This window comes from Myxocyprinus asiaticus, chromosome 19 (genome assembly GCF_019703515.2).
Source record: "Myxocyprinus asiaticus isolate MX2 ecotype Aquarium Trade chromosome 19, UBuf_Myxa_2, whole genome shotgun sequence".
Classification (NCBI taxonomy): Eukaryota; Metazoa; Chordata; class Actinopteri; order Cypriniformes; family Catostomidae; genus Myxocyprinus; species Myxocyprinus asiaticus.
Window position 1 is genome coordinate 43085812 of NC_059362.1, and position 21193 is coordinate 43107004.

The following is a 21193-nucleotide window of genomic DNA, read 5'->3' on the forward strand; positions in this document are numbered from 1 at the left end:
GTAGCGCGATGACCAGGGCCGTAGCTAGTGGGGTGAAAGGTGGTAACGATTCTAGGGACCCAAAGATCCAAGGGGCCCCACAACAAATTCTAAACTGTATTTTTTTAATAGGAAAGGGGCCCAGAGCAATATATAGTCAGGGGACCCAAAATGACCTTGCTACGGCCCTGGTGAAAACTAGTGGATCTAATCCTCTGCGTAGTGGATTTTGGTGACGTAGTGCAGGTTTTTATGCGTTACACTGAGTAGTATTACTTAGTATTAAAGTTTTACACCGAGACCTTTCTTTAATACATCTTAGCTTTTGAAATGGTGATAACCATGTTTTTCTCTTTACCACATAAAAAACTGCAGGCCTTTAAATTAAGCAATATGACACTTTAATCTGCAGAGTCTTTTGCATTTTCTGTGCACAATACAGACATGATAGAGCAGCGCACTTAACTTTGAAGCGAGTAGCATGATCAAACTATTTATTTAATGAAATCGCAGCCCTTTGCGGTTTAATAATCGCACAAGGTCATATCATGATTTCGATGTTATTTCGATTAATTGTGCAGCCCTAATATATATATATATATATATATATATATATATATATATATATATATATATATATATATATATATATCAGAGGTGGGGGACTCGAGTTACATGACTTGACTCGAGTCTGACTCCAGTGGCAAATTTAAGGACTTGTGACTTGCTTGACTAAATGAAGAAAATGACTTGACTTGACTTTGACTTGAGAACTAGCGACTCAAGACTTGACTTGACTTGAACTGCATGACTCGACAATGACTTGAATGTTTTTTATTATTATTATTTTCAGTAACTTATTATAAAGAGTAATAAAATGTGTTTAAAAAAATATTGCGACATCAATTAATTCAAATGCAAAAATGTAAGCAGGCCAGCACCACTTTAGAGACTCTGATGTACTTATCCTCTTGTTTAGTTGTACATCTGGACTTCCACATCTCTTTCTGTCCTTGTTAGAGCCAGTTGTCCTTTGTCTTTGAAGACTGTAGTGTACACCTTTGTATGAAATCTTCAGTTTTTTTTTTGGCAATTTCAAGCATTGTATAGCCTTCATTCCTCAAAACAATGACTGACTGATGAGTTTCTAGAGAAAGCTGTTCCTTTTTTGCCATTTTTGACCTAATATTGACCTTAAGATATGCCAGTCTATTGCATAAAACAAACACAAAGACAATATTAAGCTTCATTTAACGAACCAAATAGCTTTCAGCTGTGTTTGATATAATGGCAAGTGATTTTCCAGTACCAAATTAGCAATTTAGCATGATTACTCAAGGATAAGGTGTTGGAGTGCTGTTTTTTAGCACTACAGTAATAACACAAAACATTAAAATATGAATAGGCATGCGCATTAAAAAATCCACCACGTCACTAAAATCCACTACCCAGAGGACTAGATCCCATAGAAATCTAAACATAGATACCTTATTAGCAGCTATTTCTATGGACCATGTTACGTCGGCGCGTCCACCATTGGATAGTTCAAGAGCCATCCGTCAACACATGAATGTAAATTGACAGATATGGACTGCAAAAGTCTATTGTCTTTTCTAGCCATCTTTCAGGTTATTTGATTTTCCATAAACATTGGATAATATTTTAGATGATATAAAAATCCTGACTTCACTTCTAAAACAGTGTTCCCCCGTAGCAAATTGCAAATAAAGTCCTTTACAAATGAATATACTGTATCATCACAATCATACTGAAAATTAGCACCCAGTCAGTTTATTACATGATGAAATGTTTCCACACAAAAGCAGTTTATTCAGAGGTCTGAGGCTTCTTCTCCATTCATTTACATTCAAACAGCTCTCCTTTTTGACCGTTCCAAGATGGCGCCGCGGTGGACGTATCCATATGAGCCGAATGAGGCATCTAGGTATATATATATATATGATTAGATCCACTGTGTCAACGCGCTACAGTCTGCAGCGAGGAGTAGGCTACTTGGTTACAGTCTTTACACAATTATTTTGGATAGAATTTTGTAATTTATTAATACAGATTTGCTTTTGGATTTCTCAATAGGCCTGTGTGTTGTTTGGTTTTTATAGCATCAGCAAAACAAAAAAGAATTAGTATTTTATTATGAACCTTTTATTTCTGTTTGCCAAATTTCACATACACCGAAGTAAATTCAGTAATCAAAAGCCCTTATACAGAGCAATACATCCAAACCATTTCACCTTCAAAGAACACCAAAGATCTTAAGACTGTAAATTTGCTCTACCTCTTTAAATTATTCTGTGCTTTTATACCTGGTGCATTTATTTTTTCTTTTCTTTTCTAATGTAAATTATTTAAGTCTGTAAACTTGCACTTTTTATGTAAGATTTTTGTTTATATCCTGACATTTAAATAATAATTATAATAATAATAATAAAAAATAAATTTTAAAAAAAGTAGGTAGCCTACTTGGTAACGGGCGGCACGACGGAGGTGTTCCCGCAGTGCGCGCGCTCATTGGCTGTCTCGTGAGCGTCAGGTCTGTGCGTCTGTCTGTTTGAGATTCAGTTTGATCGGACGTCCGTTCAGCGGAGGGCGAAGAACACCTGCTTCTGCATCGGACATGGAGCGAGCGGTAAGAACAAAAGTCTGTCTATTCTTTAGTTTATAATTATTATTATTTTGTTCCTGACGGGCATTGTAAGTTTTGTTGCGTCGCATAGCTCGCTTGCAGTGTAAAAACACGGTGTGAAAAGTGTTTTTGTTTCGCTTTCATTATTGTAAAATACGTCAAATTAATTAATTATAAATGCAGAAGAATAGTCGCCGTTTTGAACGGAGCGCAACGCAACGGAACGGAACGATGATGTCTTGAGATGCGTTAAATCACACTATTATAACGCAACGGGGAAAACGCATGTGTATGTAGACCAAGTTAAAAGTGTTTTTGTTTTGCTTTCATTATTGTAAAATACATCAAATTAATTAATTATAAACGCAGAAGAATAGTCGCCGTTTTGAACGGAGCGGAACGGAACGGAACGGAACGATGATGTCTTGAGATGCGTTAAATCACACTATTATAACGCAACGGGGAAAACGCATGTGTATGTAGACCAAGTTAAAAGTGTTTTTGTTTCGCTTTCATTATTGTAAAATACATCAAATTAATTAATTATAAACGCAGAAGAATAGTTGCCGTTTTGAACGGAGCGGAACGGAACGATGATGTCTTGAGATGCATTAAATCACACTATTATAACGCAACGGGGAAAACGCTTGTGTATATAGACCAAGTTAAAAGTGTTTTTGTTTTGCTTTCATTGTTGGAAAACATGGAAAGTGAATTAATGATATAAACAGCACAACACTATGTTTTGTCGGTTTGTTCAGACACATTTATCTTCAATATTAGAAGAAAAATTTTTTTTTTGACTGTACCATTCTGCAGTGATGTTATGAGAAAATACCATTTCATATAGACCTATTCCATGGTGCTGAATGATTCCCATATTTATTTTTCAAGATATTTACATACACTCAAATCTATCATGTTATTGCATGTCTAAAAACATGGTAGTACCACAGAACGTTTTGGTAATTTATTGTAAGTGTTAACTGGATTTGTTTTTATATAAGTTCTTTATGTCTTTCCCCACATATTTGTTTTAGTCACATTGATAAAGTATAAAATAACTTTTTGTTGCACTCTCAAGGCAGACCAAAATTCAAGCACCCCTTTAGGTGTGAATCTCACAAAACCCGTCAAGAACATTTCTGGCTCATATTTCACAGCCCAAAATGTTATTTTCAAATCTGTAATGCGAAATAAGAAACTTCTGGAATACAGCAATGTGGATATAATGAGAATCACCATTAAGAATAATGAGAATTGCAAAAAATAAATAAATAAATAAATAAAATAAAATCCTGAAAATAGGCTTCATTTTCCTTATGCTCATTTGTTATTATTGTCATTGATTTTGGGGTGAGATTTGACATGTTTTCATAGCCTAAAATTCATTCTTACAAACCCTAAATGAATCTCAATCATTGTATTGGTCATTATCTCTGCTTTTTATATAGAGCCGGAAGTCTAATTCGACATGGGTTCATTCTGGAATTTCCTATGGGTTTATATAATGGGGTTTTCCAATTTATGAGTAAAATAAGGTCTGTGACCTTACATGACTACATGTCTTGACAATACTTGGACACAGGGGCGGACTGGCCATAGGGAGAACTGGGACTTTTACCGGTGGGCCAGCTGCGAAACGCCGAATTCCCCCCCCCCCAGAGGGAACCCATGGCTCAAAAATGCTAATGTTCTTCCCGGTTTTTGGACTATAACCTGAACAGCTCTATTACTACTTGATGTACGAAAAATGTAGATTTCTTCCTTAATGAAAATGTCAGATTTAGAAATAATATGTTCTATGTGTTTAAGAGTGCTGAGGCGTTGGAGGCAGAACCTGATGGCTTCTTTGACATTCTGGAGGAGAGGCGGCAGGGCAGTGATATTAGCCACGCCCTTCGGACCTTTAACCCCCAGCCCTATCGTGGGGCCGCACCCACTTCAGCTAGTGCTCTCAACAGGATGGTGCTGGAATCACAGCACCTGAGCTACATCATACAGGAGGTGAGAGAAAAAGAGAGAGAGAGAGAGATGGATACATTAATACCAGCATTTTTCACTCTCTCACTCTCACACACAGATCACGCTTGAGAGTGATGAACCTCGTGAGGTGCTTCTAAAAGAGGCGTCTGCGATTCTGGACGAGATGAGTCAGAACCTTCAGCTGGGCTTCATTCGACTGCTGGGATTCATACTGAGCAAAGTGTTTAAGAGTGTGTTTCGCTCTATACATGTCAATGAGGATGGACTTACACAGGTCAGTGAAAGGTCTTTTAATAAGTTAAGACAGAATTGTTAATCATGCTTAAATCCACCGTAATACACTGGTGTCAGAAATATATATTTTTTTTTTTTTGCAAAAAAAGAAAATAATTCGTACAGCCGTTTCTGTGAAAGGTTGTACAGAAAACATTGAAACAATAGTGGAAATGGGAATAGGGTTTGTGATCAGAATTTCTGTCCTCAGCTGCGGCAGGCCATTCAGGAGTATCCCGTTATCCTGATGCCCAATCACAGGAGCTATGTGGACTTCCTCGTTCTGTCGTACATCATGTTCACCTATGACCTCTCTATTCCTGTCATTGCAGCTGGAATTCGCAAGTATCCGCTAGATTTTTTTTCATGCTTGGATGTGCAAAAATCTCACAATCACTAATTTTTCAGACATATTTTGCTTGTACATGTACATTTTTAATTTAAAGATGGCCATAAGTTCACACTTGTATTCAAGCTTTGGTACTAAATTAATCGTCTACTTCTTTCTAAATCTGTCCATCTTTATTCCTCCCATAGCTCTGATGGGGATGAAGCTGATTGGTGAGATTCTTCGGAGGGCGGGAGCGTTCTTTATCCGTCGTGCTGTTCGCTCAGACAAACTTTACTGGGCCGTGCTGTCTGAATATGTCAGAACAATTGTCCGAGTGAGAATTTACTCCACTTTTTATTATCAGAATTTCCTTTTGTATGATTAATTCAATTTATGAGTTGATTTGAATATTTTTTAGCTCTAATAATACTACTAATAATAGCATATTTGCAAATAGAAAATCTTTTTCATTGTACTACTGAAACTTTATTTAGCCACAGAGAATGAACTCTTGAAACTGTCAAAAACAGTAGCTGCTTTTTTGCAGACAGGTTTTGCACCTGTAGAGTTTTATGTTGAAGGATGGAGGAGTCGAACACAGAAATCTCTTATACCAAAACTTGGTAAGATAGTACCCTAAAGTCAGTATGAATGCAAAATTCACCAATGCATGTTATTCTAAAGAAATATTATTATTTTTTTTGTCTTAATAATTTTTCATCAAAATGTGATAACTTGCTCTGCCTCTAAAACGACTTTTTGGCTGTCACCTAAGCCACGTGGGCTATTGGTTAATGTTAACTAGGGATGGGAATCGTAAGAAATGTAACCATTCCGGTTCCAGTTCTGATTCCTCTTAACAATTCCGGTTCCTTAACGGTTCCAGTAATTCTTTTAGTACTTTTGAGGAAGAATTATTTGATGAGATTACATATATTCTCATCATTACATGAGAAATGCAATTCTTATTGTATTTACTACCCTCATCAGTCTTTTGCAAAATGATGAGATCATTTCAGATTTCTACAGGGCAGATATAACAAATCAGAAATACATTTAATACAATTCTTTTAAAAGGTGTGTTTGCAGACTTTTTTTTAGTTTTTTTTTAGACATTAATACAATCCAATAATTGATCCTTACAATATTTAAAAGAAAAAATCTAAACAAACAAGAAACGTGAACACATAATTTATTCTTTTATAAAATTCCACTTCTTACAACAAAACTTGTGTATCTTTAATTATGTTCATTCGTTACATTTATATAGTGCTTTTGTAGACACTCAAATTGCTTTACATACTATAGAGGAATCTCCTCAACCACCACCAGTGTGCAGCATCCACTTGGATGATTTGACGGCAGCCAAAGTGCGCACCACACACCAGCTTATTGGTGGCGAGTAGAGTACAGCGATGTAGCCAATTCATACATACTGTATAGGGGATTATTAGGAAGCTATGATGGATAGAGGCCAATGGGCAAATTTGGCCAGGACGCCGGGTTACACCCCTACTCTTACGAGAAGTGCCCTGGGATTTTTAATGACCACAGAGTGTCAAGACCTTGGTTTAACATCTCATCTGAATGACTTTGTTACAGTATAGGGTTCCCATCACTATACTGGGGCATTAGGACCCACACAGACCTCAGGGTGAGCACCCCCTGCTGGCCTCACTAACACCTCTTCCAGCAGCAACCCTAGTTTTCCCCAGGAGGTCTCCCATCCAGGTACTAGCCAGGCTTTACCTTGCTTAGCTTCAGTGGGTTACCAGGCCAGAGCAGCAGGGTGAATTGCTGCAATTATGCATTGTCATATGAACAACCAGTCAGTAACTGTACTGCTTCATTAAAGTCTCACATGTCTGAAGGAACATTACATAGCACTAAAAGTTCCTAGACTGTTTAGACATTATGCAGCCTAATGTTGTACTTCAGGCTTGTGAAACTTAAAAAGTTCTTATTTCATTTCGAGTTGGACATTCATATCTTGTGTATCAGTATAAGATTAATACTTTACCGGACTATACCAGAAGCACTGTATGTTTCGCGCTGTAGATTCAAAAGAACCGGCTCATTAGAATCATTCTTTCAGGAATCGGACTATACCGGATGCGCCAATACACTGGTGGCTCTGTGTGTTTTACCCTGTAGACCGAATAGAGGGCAGCGCTGCTGTAGAAATGTGCTGCTGAAAACTCAAGAGTATTTTAGTACAGTGTTCTATATGCATCGGCGGGAAATGCACATAGGGGAACCATTAATGGAAGGGAAAGTCATGAAAATCATAAGATTCTGGTATTTTTTATAAAGAATGGAACTGGTTCTGAACAAGAACTGGTTCACGATTCCCATCCCTAATGTTAATCAATTAACATATAGCTATTTAGGTATTTAAGGCAGTAATTTAATGGTGATTAACGTTGATTTAATAAAGGTTACGATGAGGAGTGTACCCCTTTACAATCTACTGCAAACTTGCCTTGTATGAAACACCCACTTTTCAAGTTCCAATCAGTTTTCATTGGATTGAAGTTCTGCCTAAATTTTTTTTTCATGTGGAATATTTTGTTCTGTTTGGAAGTACTTAAAGTGTAAAAGTTTATTGGGTTGCAAATGGTGTATCAGGTTGACTGTAAAGGCTAAATTTGATGCTTGTTCAGAAGAGTCATAAATGTGGGGTTCTGCAGGGGCCTGTTCTGGGTCCTTTGCTGTTCTCTCAGCTCAGTTCTGATTGGATCCTCACAGGAATGATGGAAATGGTATTGGAGCCTTTTTTTAAAGGAGAAGTGTTTGATATCAGTCTAGTCCCCATCAGCATCAGTTACGACCGTGTGCTGGAGGAGTCGATCCTCGCTAAGGAGCTGCTGGGGTTTCCCAAACCTAAGGAGACCACTTGGGTACAGTTCAAACTCTTTCATTACAGAACAAAATATGAATAAATTATACCTGATAACCTTGACTTACTCTTGCTTGTTGTGAATATGCAGGGTTTGCTGAAGGCCTGGACGGTGCTGAAGGAAGATTACGGCTGCATGCATGTGTGCTTTGGCAACCCTGTGTCTGTAAGAGACCTGGTGAAGGGAAAGATGAACTGCAAACAGTACAATCTTGTGCCCAGGTAATACACACAGACTTAACTAGTTCTGAAATTTGCCCAGGAATCAGTAAAAGCTACAATCACTGAATTGAACTACACAGGCAGTTTCAGTTCTCAGCCAAATAATCAGTGTTGGAGTAACCATATTGAAACTGTTACTTGCTACTAAAAGCTGAAAAACTAGCAGTGTTCATTTTTTACACAGATTTTTGTTTGTCATAGTTTTAGTGGTCGACCGATATGGGTTTTTCAATGGCCGATACAAAACCAATATCTAGACAGCAGGATGGCCAATGGCTGATATAAATGCCGATAAACATAATACAATTTAACAACAGCAAATCAGATGTACACAAAATCTCTAAAGTGAAACAAACACTTATTTTATGCAATATTTACAAAAACGTGAAGAGAAAGAACTTTGTAAAACAGAAAGTGTTGACTATCCATTGACAAATCTATTGGTAGATTTTGGAACTGACACAAAGGAAAGTTAACACTTCTGTTGATCGGCCAAGCGAACATGGTTATCGGCCAATGCCGATAATCGCAAAATGGGCAAATATCGTCTGATTAATCGGCCTGGGCCATATATCGGTCTATCACTAATAGTTTTATTCTTTTGATGAAAATGTCCAGTAAATTCATATTGTTTAATTTCAGTTAGATTTACTTTGGCTAAAATGGCATAGAATTTTAATCAACAAAATTAACATATTTTAGTTGATGATAATGTGCAAAATGACAAAAGCGTGTGTCAAACTGTAACAGACCAAACTTTAATCAAATATTTAAATATTTAGAAAAGTATAAACATTTATTAATTAAAAAATGTATCAAACATATAAAAGATACAAAATACAATTGTGTATTCTAGTCTTTTTTCGTGTAAACCTGAGTTTCTGAAATAATAGAATTATTAATAAATAATTGAATTACCTTTTCAAGTTAATGTATTCTGAATTCTTCATGCTATAGAGAATTTTATTAATTTTACATATTTTAGCCAGTTTGCATGTAACAGTGTATTCGCAAGTTACGCATTCTGACTAGTCTTCGTTAAGGTTGACAGAATCAAAAACTTTTCATTAGTAATTTTATTAGAAAACTAGTAAGCCACACTTTAAGGTTTTAACACAATTAGCAAAGCACAATGAAGTTACTAGGCATTTTAAATATATAACTTTCTAATGACATAATTTAATGAGTTTTATCAGTTTTGAACTTAAACTAGAAAACTTTAATACACTCAAGTTTATAAAACCATCACTTTTTAACAGTGAAAAAGTGAATAACAGTGCTATTTAACTAAATTATTTTGCTAAAATAAAAATGACCTAAAGGACTTCAAAGACTTTAATTGGTTAATCTTTTTTTGAAGCAGTTAATTTACATAAACCATTTAAATTAACCGATTTACTAGAATTAATCAGACTTTTTCCAAGGCTACTTGAGAGGAAACAGACGGTTTAGGCAAATGTTTGATTATTACCTCAACTTGATCAGTTGTAAGGCTAAACACTCAATACAACGCAACATAAAAACAGCAATGTACTGCTACTTGTTGGGAAAAGTAGCTTTTTACAGAAAAATCTTCTCTAAAAACAGCTGAGCTACTGTGACGCTACTGAAAAATGTTGTTAGTTGCTTTCTTATAGTTTACACTGCCAGTAATATGCTGTGAAGAGAGTCTGAGATAATAAAAGTTCCCTCTTCTTGTTTCTGTCTCATTAACAGAGACTTGCCAATGAAGGCCAATAAGCAGACACAGGAGTTTGTGTCAGGTCTTGCCCACGTGATAGTCCGATTGCAGGAGAGAAATGTGGTACTAAGCCCCTGGAACCTGATTGCTGTGATTCTCCTGCAGAACCTCCAGGGCATTGATTTAGATCAGCTAACCCACAAAACGCTCTGGCTGAGGAGACTCGCCCTGCAGTTTGGAGCTCACCTCAACTGGCCCAGTAAGAGCATATTCAATCAATAAACTTACATTACACAGTCAGTGTGTTTACATGCACATTTATAATGAAGATACTGTGGGATTTTGCGTAGTGTTAAATCCAGATCATGTGTCAAGGCCAATTGATGTGATAGCAAATATGCGATACTGAGCTATTCTGAAAAAAGTGTGCAGAGACTTTCTCCAGAATTATTCTAGTATTGTGTGCGTCACTGACAAACAAACCACACACAAACACTTGTACAGTAAACCCTGGAAATTGTATGCCCATGCCTACTGCAACATTTAATTAAATACCTCAGATTCAGTCCATTGCCTGATTCCTGTGTTCTAACAGACACATAGGAGTGATTACCACACTAAAACAGACTCAGAAATAGACTTTGTAAATACCGTCCTTTAATTTTTCTCCCCAACACATGTGCAGCTCCTTTAGGGGTTAAATGTGTCTTTCCAGAGGACTCTTACTAGTTTAGCTTTCTCAGTATTGTGCACTGTTATTGTGAAGCACTCGTGAAGGTTCTTTTACTCTGGGACTCAAGCCAAAACATGTGAAAGGGATTGACAGTGTCTAAAAACATCAACCCAACTCAGGGCTGTTTCCATGGAAACCACACAGACCCACACATAGTTTGGGCCCTTGTTAATTCCAAGACTATTTTAAATGATTGGATATACAGATTTTGCCTGGCAAACGATGCATTAAAAAACCACCCAGAACATCCTAATAACCACTCCTAGACACTTCATGGCAGTGAAATCAGAACATCCTAGAAACTGCAAAGCAATGCCCCAGCAACCACTCAATACATTCTAGAAACCACATAGAAATGCCCTAGCAACCAATCAGAACATCAAAAAACTGCACAGCAACACCATAGAAACCACCCAGAACATAATAGAAACAAGGTAGAAATGCCCTAGCAACCAATCAGAACATCCTAGAAACCGCATAGCAATGCCCCAGCAACCACTCAATACATTCTAGAAACCACATAGAAATGCCCTTACAACCACTCAGAAAATAAAAAAACTGCACAGCAACACCCTAGAATCCGCACAGAAATGCCCTCGCAACCACTCAATACATTCTAGAAGCCACATAGCAACAACTCAGAAAATCTTAGAAACTGCAAAGCAACACCCTAACAACCACTCAGAACATCAAAAAAACCACATAGCAGCCACCAAGAACATCCTAAAAAATACATAGAAATGCCCTAGCAACCAATCAGAACATCCTAGAAACTGCATAGGAATGCCTTAGCAACCAATCAGAACATACTAGAGACCGCATAGCAACACCCTAGGAAACACTCAATACAACATAGAAACTACATAGCAACACTCTAGCAACCACCCAGAACATCAAGAAACCGCATAGCAACACCCTAGCAACCACCCAGAACATCCTAGCAACTGCATTGCAATGCCCTAGCAACCAGTCAGAACATCCTAGAAATTGCATAGCAACAACTCAGAAAATCTTTGAAACTACATAGCAACGCCCTAACAACCACTCAGAACATCAAAGAAACCGCATAGCAACACCCTAGTGTTACAGGTCCCAGGCATAGGACCTGAGTGACAGATTAATTTTTGCCTGAGAAATCAGGAGAAAAGAAGACAAGACACAAATTAGTGGCTTTCCTCAGGCATTGCTTGTCAGCGTCTGAGGGCTGAAAGTTCGCGTGCCACTAACATCCGTAAGCAGTGCCCCCTTGTAGCTGCAGCAGTACTGACTCATTGAAAACATAGCATTAACACTGATAACATAAAAATGGCTCAGGCAAATAAATTATTTTTAATACAAAATATACACTCCTTTTTAAACAAAAATGTGACCATACATTTGCGTGTCACACATACAAACCACCCAGAACATCCTAGAAACCGCATAGAAATTCCCTAGCAACCACCCAGAACATCCTAGAAACTGCATAGAAATTTTCTACCAACCACCCAGTACATCCTAGAAACCGCATAGCAACACTCTAGCAACAACCCATGACACCTTAGTAACAACTCAGAACATCTTTGAAACTGCATAGCAACACCCTAGCAACCACTCAGGACATCCTAGAAACCGCATAGCAACACTCTAGCAACAACCCAAGACACCATAGTAACAATTCAGAACATCATAAAAACTGCATAGCAATGCCCTAACAACCACTCAGAACATCAAAGAAACCGCATAGCAACACCCTAGCAACCACTCAGGACACCTTAGCAACCGGATAAAAATACTGTAGCTTCAGAAAATTTTAAAATGTAGTTTTACAATCATATAATCTCAAAGTATCTATCAGATAATAACTGCAAACAAAGAATCTAAAGTTATGCCAATTTATGTTATGTTTAAATTGTTATGTCAGACAGTTGACCAGTGTGCTGTACAATAATAAAAATGCATATTAGACTTAATAAAAATGTAAAAGGATAAAAATTTAAAAGAAAAGATCAGAATACTAAATACAGCAAACACAAATCTCAACTGTTTGTAAAAAGGAGGAAGATTCAAAATGAAATAAAGCTGTTTTAAACAATGTAAACACACAATATGTGATTTTTTTTTCATCTGTTTTGAAGAGCACATTTCAGATTCTGAGGTGATGTCATCAAACCTGACACTGCATCACTCAGTAGCACACTGTGATAAAGGGCATATCCATTTAGCGGAGGAGGCGGGTCCAGTACCTGTCAGTCAAGAGGAGGGCGTGTTCAGACGTGCTACTGCTGTGCTCATGTGTGCCTCCTACAGGAATCAAGCTGTCCATGTATTCACACGGCCTGCTATGGTGGCGGTCACTCTGACAAAAGCAGCGAGTAATAGGACTGGTCAGTTCCTGATCTTCTGTTAATTTCTCTTTGGTTGAAAAATGTCAACTTGAAAACCGCTTCTTAGAAAACAGGGTCACTTGTGTCGTTTCTTTTCCAGATGACATCTTTCGTCATTTTAACCTTCTGTTGGAGCTGTTTTCCAATGAATTTGTCTTCATTCCTGGTCAAGTGTTTCAGGTGAAACAGTGTGTTTTAGCATAGCCATTGAACACAAGACATCTGTCTTAACATCTGTATCTTTCCAGCACTTCGGTTCAACATTTGTTGTTTTTAAATGTGCTTTATAAATAAAGTTGACTTGACTCTTTCTCAGGATTTTGAGGAGGGCTGTTCTTTGCTACAGCAGTCTGGTGTAATTGGTCGCTCTGATCAAGAGGTTTTTGTGAGAGATGAAGGCCAGGAAACCATCGTCTTCCTAAGAGCGATTCTGCAGCCTTTCATAGAGAGTTATCAGGTAATTGGGGTCATTTCTGATTCTTAAATATATATCACAAACTGATGTATAGTTACATTACATTTTTAACCCTTTAAGCTCAGATGGGACCGCCGGTGGGCCAGTGAGAATTTCTTAAACATTTCCATAAGCAAGTATGTGCAAAACGTTCAACATGTCAGTATTAATATCAGTGTTTATCTGTGTGTTTAGGTGGTGTTTAGGTTTCTGTGTGAGGAAAGCTTGCAAACATTCACAGAAAAGAACTTCTTACACAGCGTCCGCAGATTTATCATGAAGCTCATTATTTCAGGTGAGGGATCACGTTCAGATAACCTCTGATTCCAGACTACCGGTGCTCACAGTCGATCTGATATCTGTTTTGGATATCTTTGCCATGACCTCAGTGATTAGATAACAGGTCATTGCATGTCCAAAGATGAACACCGTGTTCAAAATAGACTTTTCTGAATGTTCAATAAAGGGTTAGTTCACCTAAAAATGTAAAATCACCCTCATTCCTCTCCAAACACATATGACTTTTGTTTTTGTTTTTTGTGTGGAAAAAACATTGATATTTCTGGGGCTGTCGGACTTCAAAAATGACAACAAAAGCCCCATAAAAATAGTCCATATGAGATTAAAGAAAGATGTAATGATGTAATGTAAATTTTGATCTTTGCACAAATCAATTAGATGGCTTCAGATGACTCGGAATATTGTGCATGAGACTTATAAAACAACTCTACAGTTTTGGTGCTCTTTGATGACAGAGGTTTCATTATTTGGGGAGAACTGTTCTGTTAAGCTTTTGTCTGAAATCATTATCTTTCTCATTCACAGGTGAAGTTCATTCATATGAGTGTTTATCATCTGATGTACAAAAAAATGTTCTTTCAACTTTGTTCAGGATGGATGCTCTGACCAAAACTAAAGTGTAAGCAGCGACGTTTTAGAAATGAACGTATAGCCAAAACCTGTTTTGGTTTTATTGCCATTAATGCTAACATGCTTATTGTGTTTAATGTAAAAAAAAAAAAATATATATATATATATATATAATGACCTATTTCTTTCTCTTTCTTTATTTCAGTGATGGGCAGACTGAGTTCAGTGTGAATAAAAGTGCAGTGACAAGAATAAGGGACCTACTGAGTAAATAATGTATACTGATTTATTTTTGTACTGGATTAATCAAAGACAAAAGAAAAATTATTCAAATCTCTGATAAATTCAAGTTTAAACCCTGCTGTCAGTAATATTGCCTTAATGGCTGTAGAATAAAATAATTTCTCTCATAATGTTGGTGTACTGTAGTGGCAAAAGCTTTGGGTCTGGAACCTCTAAATTATACAGTAATTCAGTAGAAAATTAAATTGAATATCTAATGAGATTTTTTTGCCTTATGTTGTGTCCATGACAGATGGTGAATTGACTCCTCGTATCAGTTCAGACACCAAACTGTGAAGAAAAGAATCAGATGAGAGCGAATCATCTCTCCATTTATACCTGCTGAACTCATCTGTTGTGATAACAGAGGTTATGTTTCCTAGTGTAACAGAGAATAAACCTACAGGAGCTGCTCTAGATGTAGAATTAATCAGACTGTTATTGTATGTACAGCTGATTTGTTTTTATTGACCATGTGAAAATCAATAGAACATAGATATTCAGCTGAAAATTACAGTAGAGCAACAACCACAAAAAACAAAAGTATTCATTTAAAAACGTATGTTCAACATGAAACTGGTAATCAAATAACTAAATTAACCCTCCTGTTGTGTGTAAATGTGGGCGACACTGTTGATAGTGTGTTGCATGCCAAAGACAAATAATAGTCCCTTGCATAATATTTACAATGTATAGACCATTTGGAAATGTATGTTTATTGCATCTGAAAGCGACACCTTTTTATTCATGATTGTATGAAAAATAGAGTAATATGTTATAAACACATTATTGTGCTGTTTTTACAAATACTACTTTTCTTCCTTTATTTTAGGAAAAGCTGTTGATATAAAGCATTCACAAGTAGTCAAAAAGAGGTTTTCAGAGGCGTGAAACATTGAAAGGGGACCAAAAGCTCATAAACGCTCTCTAATAGCGAAAAACTCATGTTAGGGCATAAAGGCAAGGGATACTTTTGTAATAAGCTGACAATATCATGGGAGAGTGTCAGCAATTATAGGTAAAACAGTAGAGGAAAATAAAGCTGTACTTTTTTCTAGGTTGCCTACCATAAAATAGGTGACCCCATACTTCACCGATGTGGTCAAAATGTGTGCAGGGATTTTGAAAACTTAAACATTTGAAGTACATATTTGTGTGTTCTTCTAATAAATGTATGAATAGTCAGAAAGATTTGTTTTTCTAAAAGGTTTAGCATATTTTTAAGAGATGGCAAAGTTCCTGTGAGGTCAATTTTTTTTATCTGTGCAGTTTAAAAAATATATATTTTTGTATAATAACATTGTAATAAAATATTGATTACTGTATGTATATTCTGATAATAATAATTCCTTACATTTATACAAACAAAAATCATTTTACCATTTTTATTTGTATTTTATTTTTTTGACCAAGTACAAAGGTAATACCATTGTAATGCTCCAGTGCTTTTTTTGTAAAGATGATTATTAAATATCTATCCATCTATCTATATATATACAGTACTGTGCAAAAGTTATAGACACTTGTGAAAAATGTTGCATAGTAAAGATGTCTTCAAAAATAATGCCATAAATAGTTTTCATTTATCAATTAATGTCATACAAAGTCCAGTAAACATAAAAAAGCTAAATCAATATTCGGTGTGACCACCTTTGCCTTTAAAACAGCACCAATTCTCCTAGGTACACCTGGACACAGTTTTTCTTGGTTGTTGGCAGATAAGACGTTCCAAGCTTCTTGGAGAATTCACCACAGTTCTTCTCTCTATTTAGGCTGTCTCAATTGCTTCTGTCTCTTTATGTAATCTCAGACTGACATGATGTTCAGTGGGGGGCTCTGTGGGGGCCATGACATCTGTTGCAGGGCTCCCTGTTCTTCTATTCTATTCTATTCTATTCTATTTACAAAAGTAATGTTTGGGAGTCTAACATTTATATTTCCTATTGATACACTAAAGCTGAAGATATAAATAACCATCTTAAGACAAATGCTTTTGTGAAACATCTTATGTGCCTAAGACTTTTGCACAGTACTGTATATATATAAAGCTTTCCTTAAAGGTTATGTAAGCAATTTTTCTATGGAATACCATACATAAAATATCCCTATTACCTGACAGAAATGACTAAAATAGGTGTCCTGAGAAATCACCCCTGTTCCTGTGAAAGAATCTGTAAACAGCAATGAAAAAAGGTCAGAGGAGCGGGCCGCCGTTTTTAGCCAATCAGAAACGCTCTATGCCTGTCAATCATTTTGCGCATTCAGGTTTGTTGACGTGTCCGATGTTTGTCCATTGGTTTTTTATGTAAACATGGGTTAGACAGATGTCTTTGTCCATTGTGCCACGTCTCGTGCGTAAGCGTTGTGTTTTCTAGATGCTGTGTCTGGTTCAAAAGAATGTTGATTTCACGCTTCGTTACATTGTGAAATGTGTCTCTGCGCAATTAATAACCTAATGCAAGTATGCGCTGTATTCTCAGCGTTGCCGCAAGGGGTGCAACAGCAGATTTTTTTTTTTCAATCAACAACTGTCATGGCGGAGCAGCAATTTGAGGAGAGTCTTGTCGAACAAGTTAAATAAAAATAAATAAATAAAAATTCTGTCCAGAAAAATACAAATACGAAAGCACACTCGTCAACATGTTGACTCAACCACATCCGGTTTCGTGGCGCCTAAAACACTATTTCGTCCCCTTGTGTTCCAAAGGCCCAAACATACTCTACTCAAGTACGTGAATGCAGACACACCTTGCTACGCAAAATTTAATTCTTTCAATCAACAACTGCCATGGCAGACTCGGGCAGCAATTTGAGTTGAATCTTTTCTAAAAATATATACGACATTTTATCCCCAGTCCATTCGACGAACTTGTTTTTGCTTCATGTCTCTCCCCACTCCTCAACTATCAACTCATCTACCACATCCGGGCTGCATCCGAAAACGTAGGCCGCTGACTTGCTGCCTAATCAGTTAATGGCTTAACTGACCGCTGTTTTAAATGAATGGAACTCTTAAGAAACTGGTCTCAGAACAGTTTAAAATGCACCTTATTTTCATCCTGCCTCCGAAGGCAGCATTTACCTGGTTACGGACATGAATCTATAAAATACCAGTTTTGGACGCAGCATCGGTTTTGTGGTCACGCGTAAAAAATCTAATGCCCTCTTGTGGTCTGAGTTTTGTAACCGCCACAGCAACGCAAGAGCGCACGTAATGTTTGGACAACGGGGCCATGTTGGCCAAGCACTTGCATTTGCGTACTTTTGTGAAGTATGTTTCGGCCTCAAGGTTTGTAACTGCCAGAGTAACACAAGATCGCTCGCAATGTACGTACAACGGGACCACGCATTGGCCATGCGTTGGCAAAGCGCTCGCATCTGCGTACTTACGTGAAGTATGTTTGGGCACTTAAAAGCATGTTTTGAGACACCTGCGTTGTGTCATATTTGTTGTAGCTATATGGAACGTGTTTGGTCTGAACGGTCACTTTGGAGGGCGGAGTTCGAGACAGAAAGGGTGTGGTCTAATTCAGCAGCTAATTGTGAGTAGCAGTCCGGTTTCGTAAGTTTCAATCCCATTTATTTTTTCATAGACAAATTGATTTTCAACAATAACTCATAAACGCTTAAAGACAGACATACCATGAGCTCCGAGGTTGTTCATCAATGGTATATGCTTCCTTTGAAGCCACCAGTCGTCGCTATTTCAACTTAATTGTTTAACAATCGTGTTTGATAGCGTAATTTCTGGTGAATAACTTCATTACCGATTATCCAGCAGAGAAAGTATCACCAATCAGAGAACTGTGGCCAACAAAGCCCGCAAAGCAAGCCCATGAGCGACCGCCCACTTCAATGGCGCATTTGTCTTTTTGTCTGACTTTCAAATACTTTTTTGCTTCAAATGAAAGTTTGTAATGTTGTGATTCACTTCGGAGCTGGTTGGTTTGGTTCATGGCTTAAAACTCTATGAAAATCCTATGGAAAACAATTTATGTGAAAAATACTTCCGGAACCCAGATGGCTGAAAAAGTGGGCGGGCACTGTTGCGCTGTATGCTGGATAAAATGTCTAACAGCACCTTTAAAGGTGCACTCAGTAATAAAGACATGAATTGTAGTTTTGCAATTTATGTAGGAAATCATGAGCACTCACATTAAAATGAAGACTCCAGTCATATCAGTAACCTTATAAAAGCTGTTTTATTCTACATGGAGAGGGTCCGCGCATGGGGGCTGCCATGTTAGAATCACATGACCAGCCGAATACTACTCGCTTAATCTCAGTAACCGTCCTGTTATTTGACACTTTCATTAATTGATTAAAGTAATCATGGCTGACTGTGAATACTACATTTCTACAATGGCATCTGAAACTGAAAACTACTGATTTTAAATTATGCTGCATCCAAGCCACTAGGTGTCAGTGTAAGTCCAAGATAACACAAAGACAAAAGTTACTGAGTGCACTTTTAAGGAAGTACCAACTATTTTCTGTTTTGAGAGGATACAGTAAATGTATTTTTTGTGTGTGATTTTTTCTCATCTGCGGCTTCAGTGAAGTGATCGGATCCTGACAGTACTCAAACAGGTATTCCTCCACCTGTTCTCTCTGTTTCTGTGATTCCTCTCTTTTTCTGTTCTTTGTCCCATTCATCCACGTCTTCTTGAAAGGACAGCGGAATCTGCGCCCACCGAACTGTCGACATGAGAAACAGCACCGCCTGCAGGAAGTGTCTGACACCGACAACAGGTGCAAGACAGATTCCCACCATAAACACAGTCCTTCACAATGGCGTAGATTTAGCTTGAACATTGGGGGGGTTGCAGTGTGAAGCATTTACATGTTTCCATTGATCATGGTATAAATATTGGGGGTTACAACCCCCCATCCCCCCCTGGAATCTACGCCCTTGGTCCCTCAATGTAATATACAGCGCTGTTCCTAAAACCCTTTAAGTACTACCTTAAGAGATCTTCTTGAGTAGCATACCTTGAAAACTTTTGCAATAAATTGTGATTATAATATGCCATGCAGCTTTGGTGAAGTGTACATTGGCATGGCGCTCAGGTAACAGTGACAGGTACAGCTGATACACGGCTGTTCACTGCATGAAGAACCAAACGACACTCGTTAATAGTTTTTCCTGTGAATGAAAAAACACAATAATGCAAAAATGATTAATAGGTAAATATATTGTTCTATCCTCATTTATTGCACTATCATATGTGTAAACAGAATATAGGCTATTTAAAACTACTCCTGAAATCAAGGCCGTAACCAAGTCTTGAACATTGGGGGGACCAAACCATTTTGGGGGTGGGGGGGGGGGGTCGCAGGTGTTGAGGTCACAAATATAATGGTCCTTTAAAATAATAATTTTCTGAATAAAGGCTTTAAATGCGTTTTTTAAAACTTTTTAAAAAGATGTTTTTTTAAGTTCATACCGTACAAGACAAACACTGTGTCTGCATTGCTAGCAATATGCCAGTTTCAGTCATCTTTTGTTAAATTTTTGTGCTGTTTCAAAGAAAAAATGAATATAATTTGAATTTCTTTTCATCATTGATGTATCTGTAAAATGACGCAACATCAGCTGACTAGCAAAAAGAAAATACACAAAATTATTTACTGTCCTCAAGTTGTGCCTCATTTTTACATACAAAAACTGTTCATATTGTCCACTGCTGATAAGGTCCAAAGAGGGGGAAAAAAATCATCATTAAAATACCATAAAAGTAGTCCATACAACACTAAGCTTCTCTAAGTCCCCAGAAAGCTTGGATTAAAGTGCACAAATCATATGGACTACTGTTATGATGTTTTAATACTGAACCTTTAATAACGATTTATAGTGTTTGTCCTTTATGAAGGATCTGGCCATATCTGATTACTGGGGGGTACTTGTCCCCCTCCATGTATATTGTGGTTACGGCCCTGTCTGAAATAAAAAAATAAGAGTCTAAAAGCATCATACTTACCATCCACGAAACATATAATCCAAATAGCCAAGAGAATCCACATTTTAATGATGAATATGTTGCTCGGACAGATAGTGAATGTGTGATTTCTATAAGGCTCTTCTGATCGTAGTTAACAAGGCAGAAATGTCACATAAATTGGATAATGTTTTGCTGGGCGATTTGAACTCTGCCAGTTAAAATAATAATAATAATAATAATAATAATAATAATAATAATAATACAATAGTAGGCTATTTATAGTTGCAGAGATCGGCAGTGTTTTAACTAGGGCTAGGAGTCGATTCCAAAAATACATTTACATTGTTAAAGTGATAGTTCACCCAAAAATGAAAATGCTCTCATTATTTCCTTCTCATGCCATCCCAGATGTGTATGACTTAATTTTCTTCTGCTGAACACAAACGAAGATATTTAGAAGAATATCTCAGCTCAGAAGGTCCATACAATGCAAGTGAATGGTGGCCAGAACTTTGAAGCTCCAAAAAGCAC

General features: G+C 37.2%; 2 protein-coding genes across 3 annotated transcripts in view; one reads left to right on the forward strand and one right to left on the reverse strand.

The window, feature by feature from the left end:
- The first annotated feature begins 2493 nt into the window (after positions 1-2493).
- LOC127409636 (dihydroxyacetone phosphate acyltransferase-like) lies at positions 2494-16177 on the forward strand. Of its 2 annotated transcripts, none has more exons than XM_051644333.1 (16): positions 2494-2626; positions 4439-4630; positions 4707-4883; positions 5094-5223; positions 5420-5547; positions 5761-5836; positions 7962-8113; positions 8204-8334; positions 10051-10274; positions 12866-13114; positions 13215-13294; positions 13431-13571; positions 13764-13863; positions 14394-14487; positions 14644-14714; positions 14974-16177. In XM_051644333.1, the coding sequence occupies exons 1-15, from the start codon at positions 2615-2617 to the stop codon at positions 14711-14713; spliced, it is 1956 nt and encodes a 651-aa protein (XP_051500293.1). In that variant the 5' UTR covers positions 2494-2614; the 3' UTR covers position 14714; positions 14974-16177. The 2 variants fall into 2 exon arrangements, with proteins under 2 accessions (XP_051500293.1, XP_051500292.1); XM_051644332.1 differs by having other exon boundaries at positions 14644-14705; positions 14974-16176.
- Positions 15803-21193, reverse strand: part of LOC127409611 (DNA (cytosine-5)-methyltransferase 3A-like) — a 70199-nt gene continuing 64808 nt past the window's right edge. Inside the window, exon 23 of the mRNA XM_051644294.1 lies at positions 15803-19866. Coding sequence (XP_051500254.1) covers positions 19854-19866 — 13 coding nt within the window. The 3' untranslated portion in view covers positions 15803-19853. The remainder of the gene's footprint in view (positions 19867-21193) is intronic.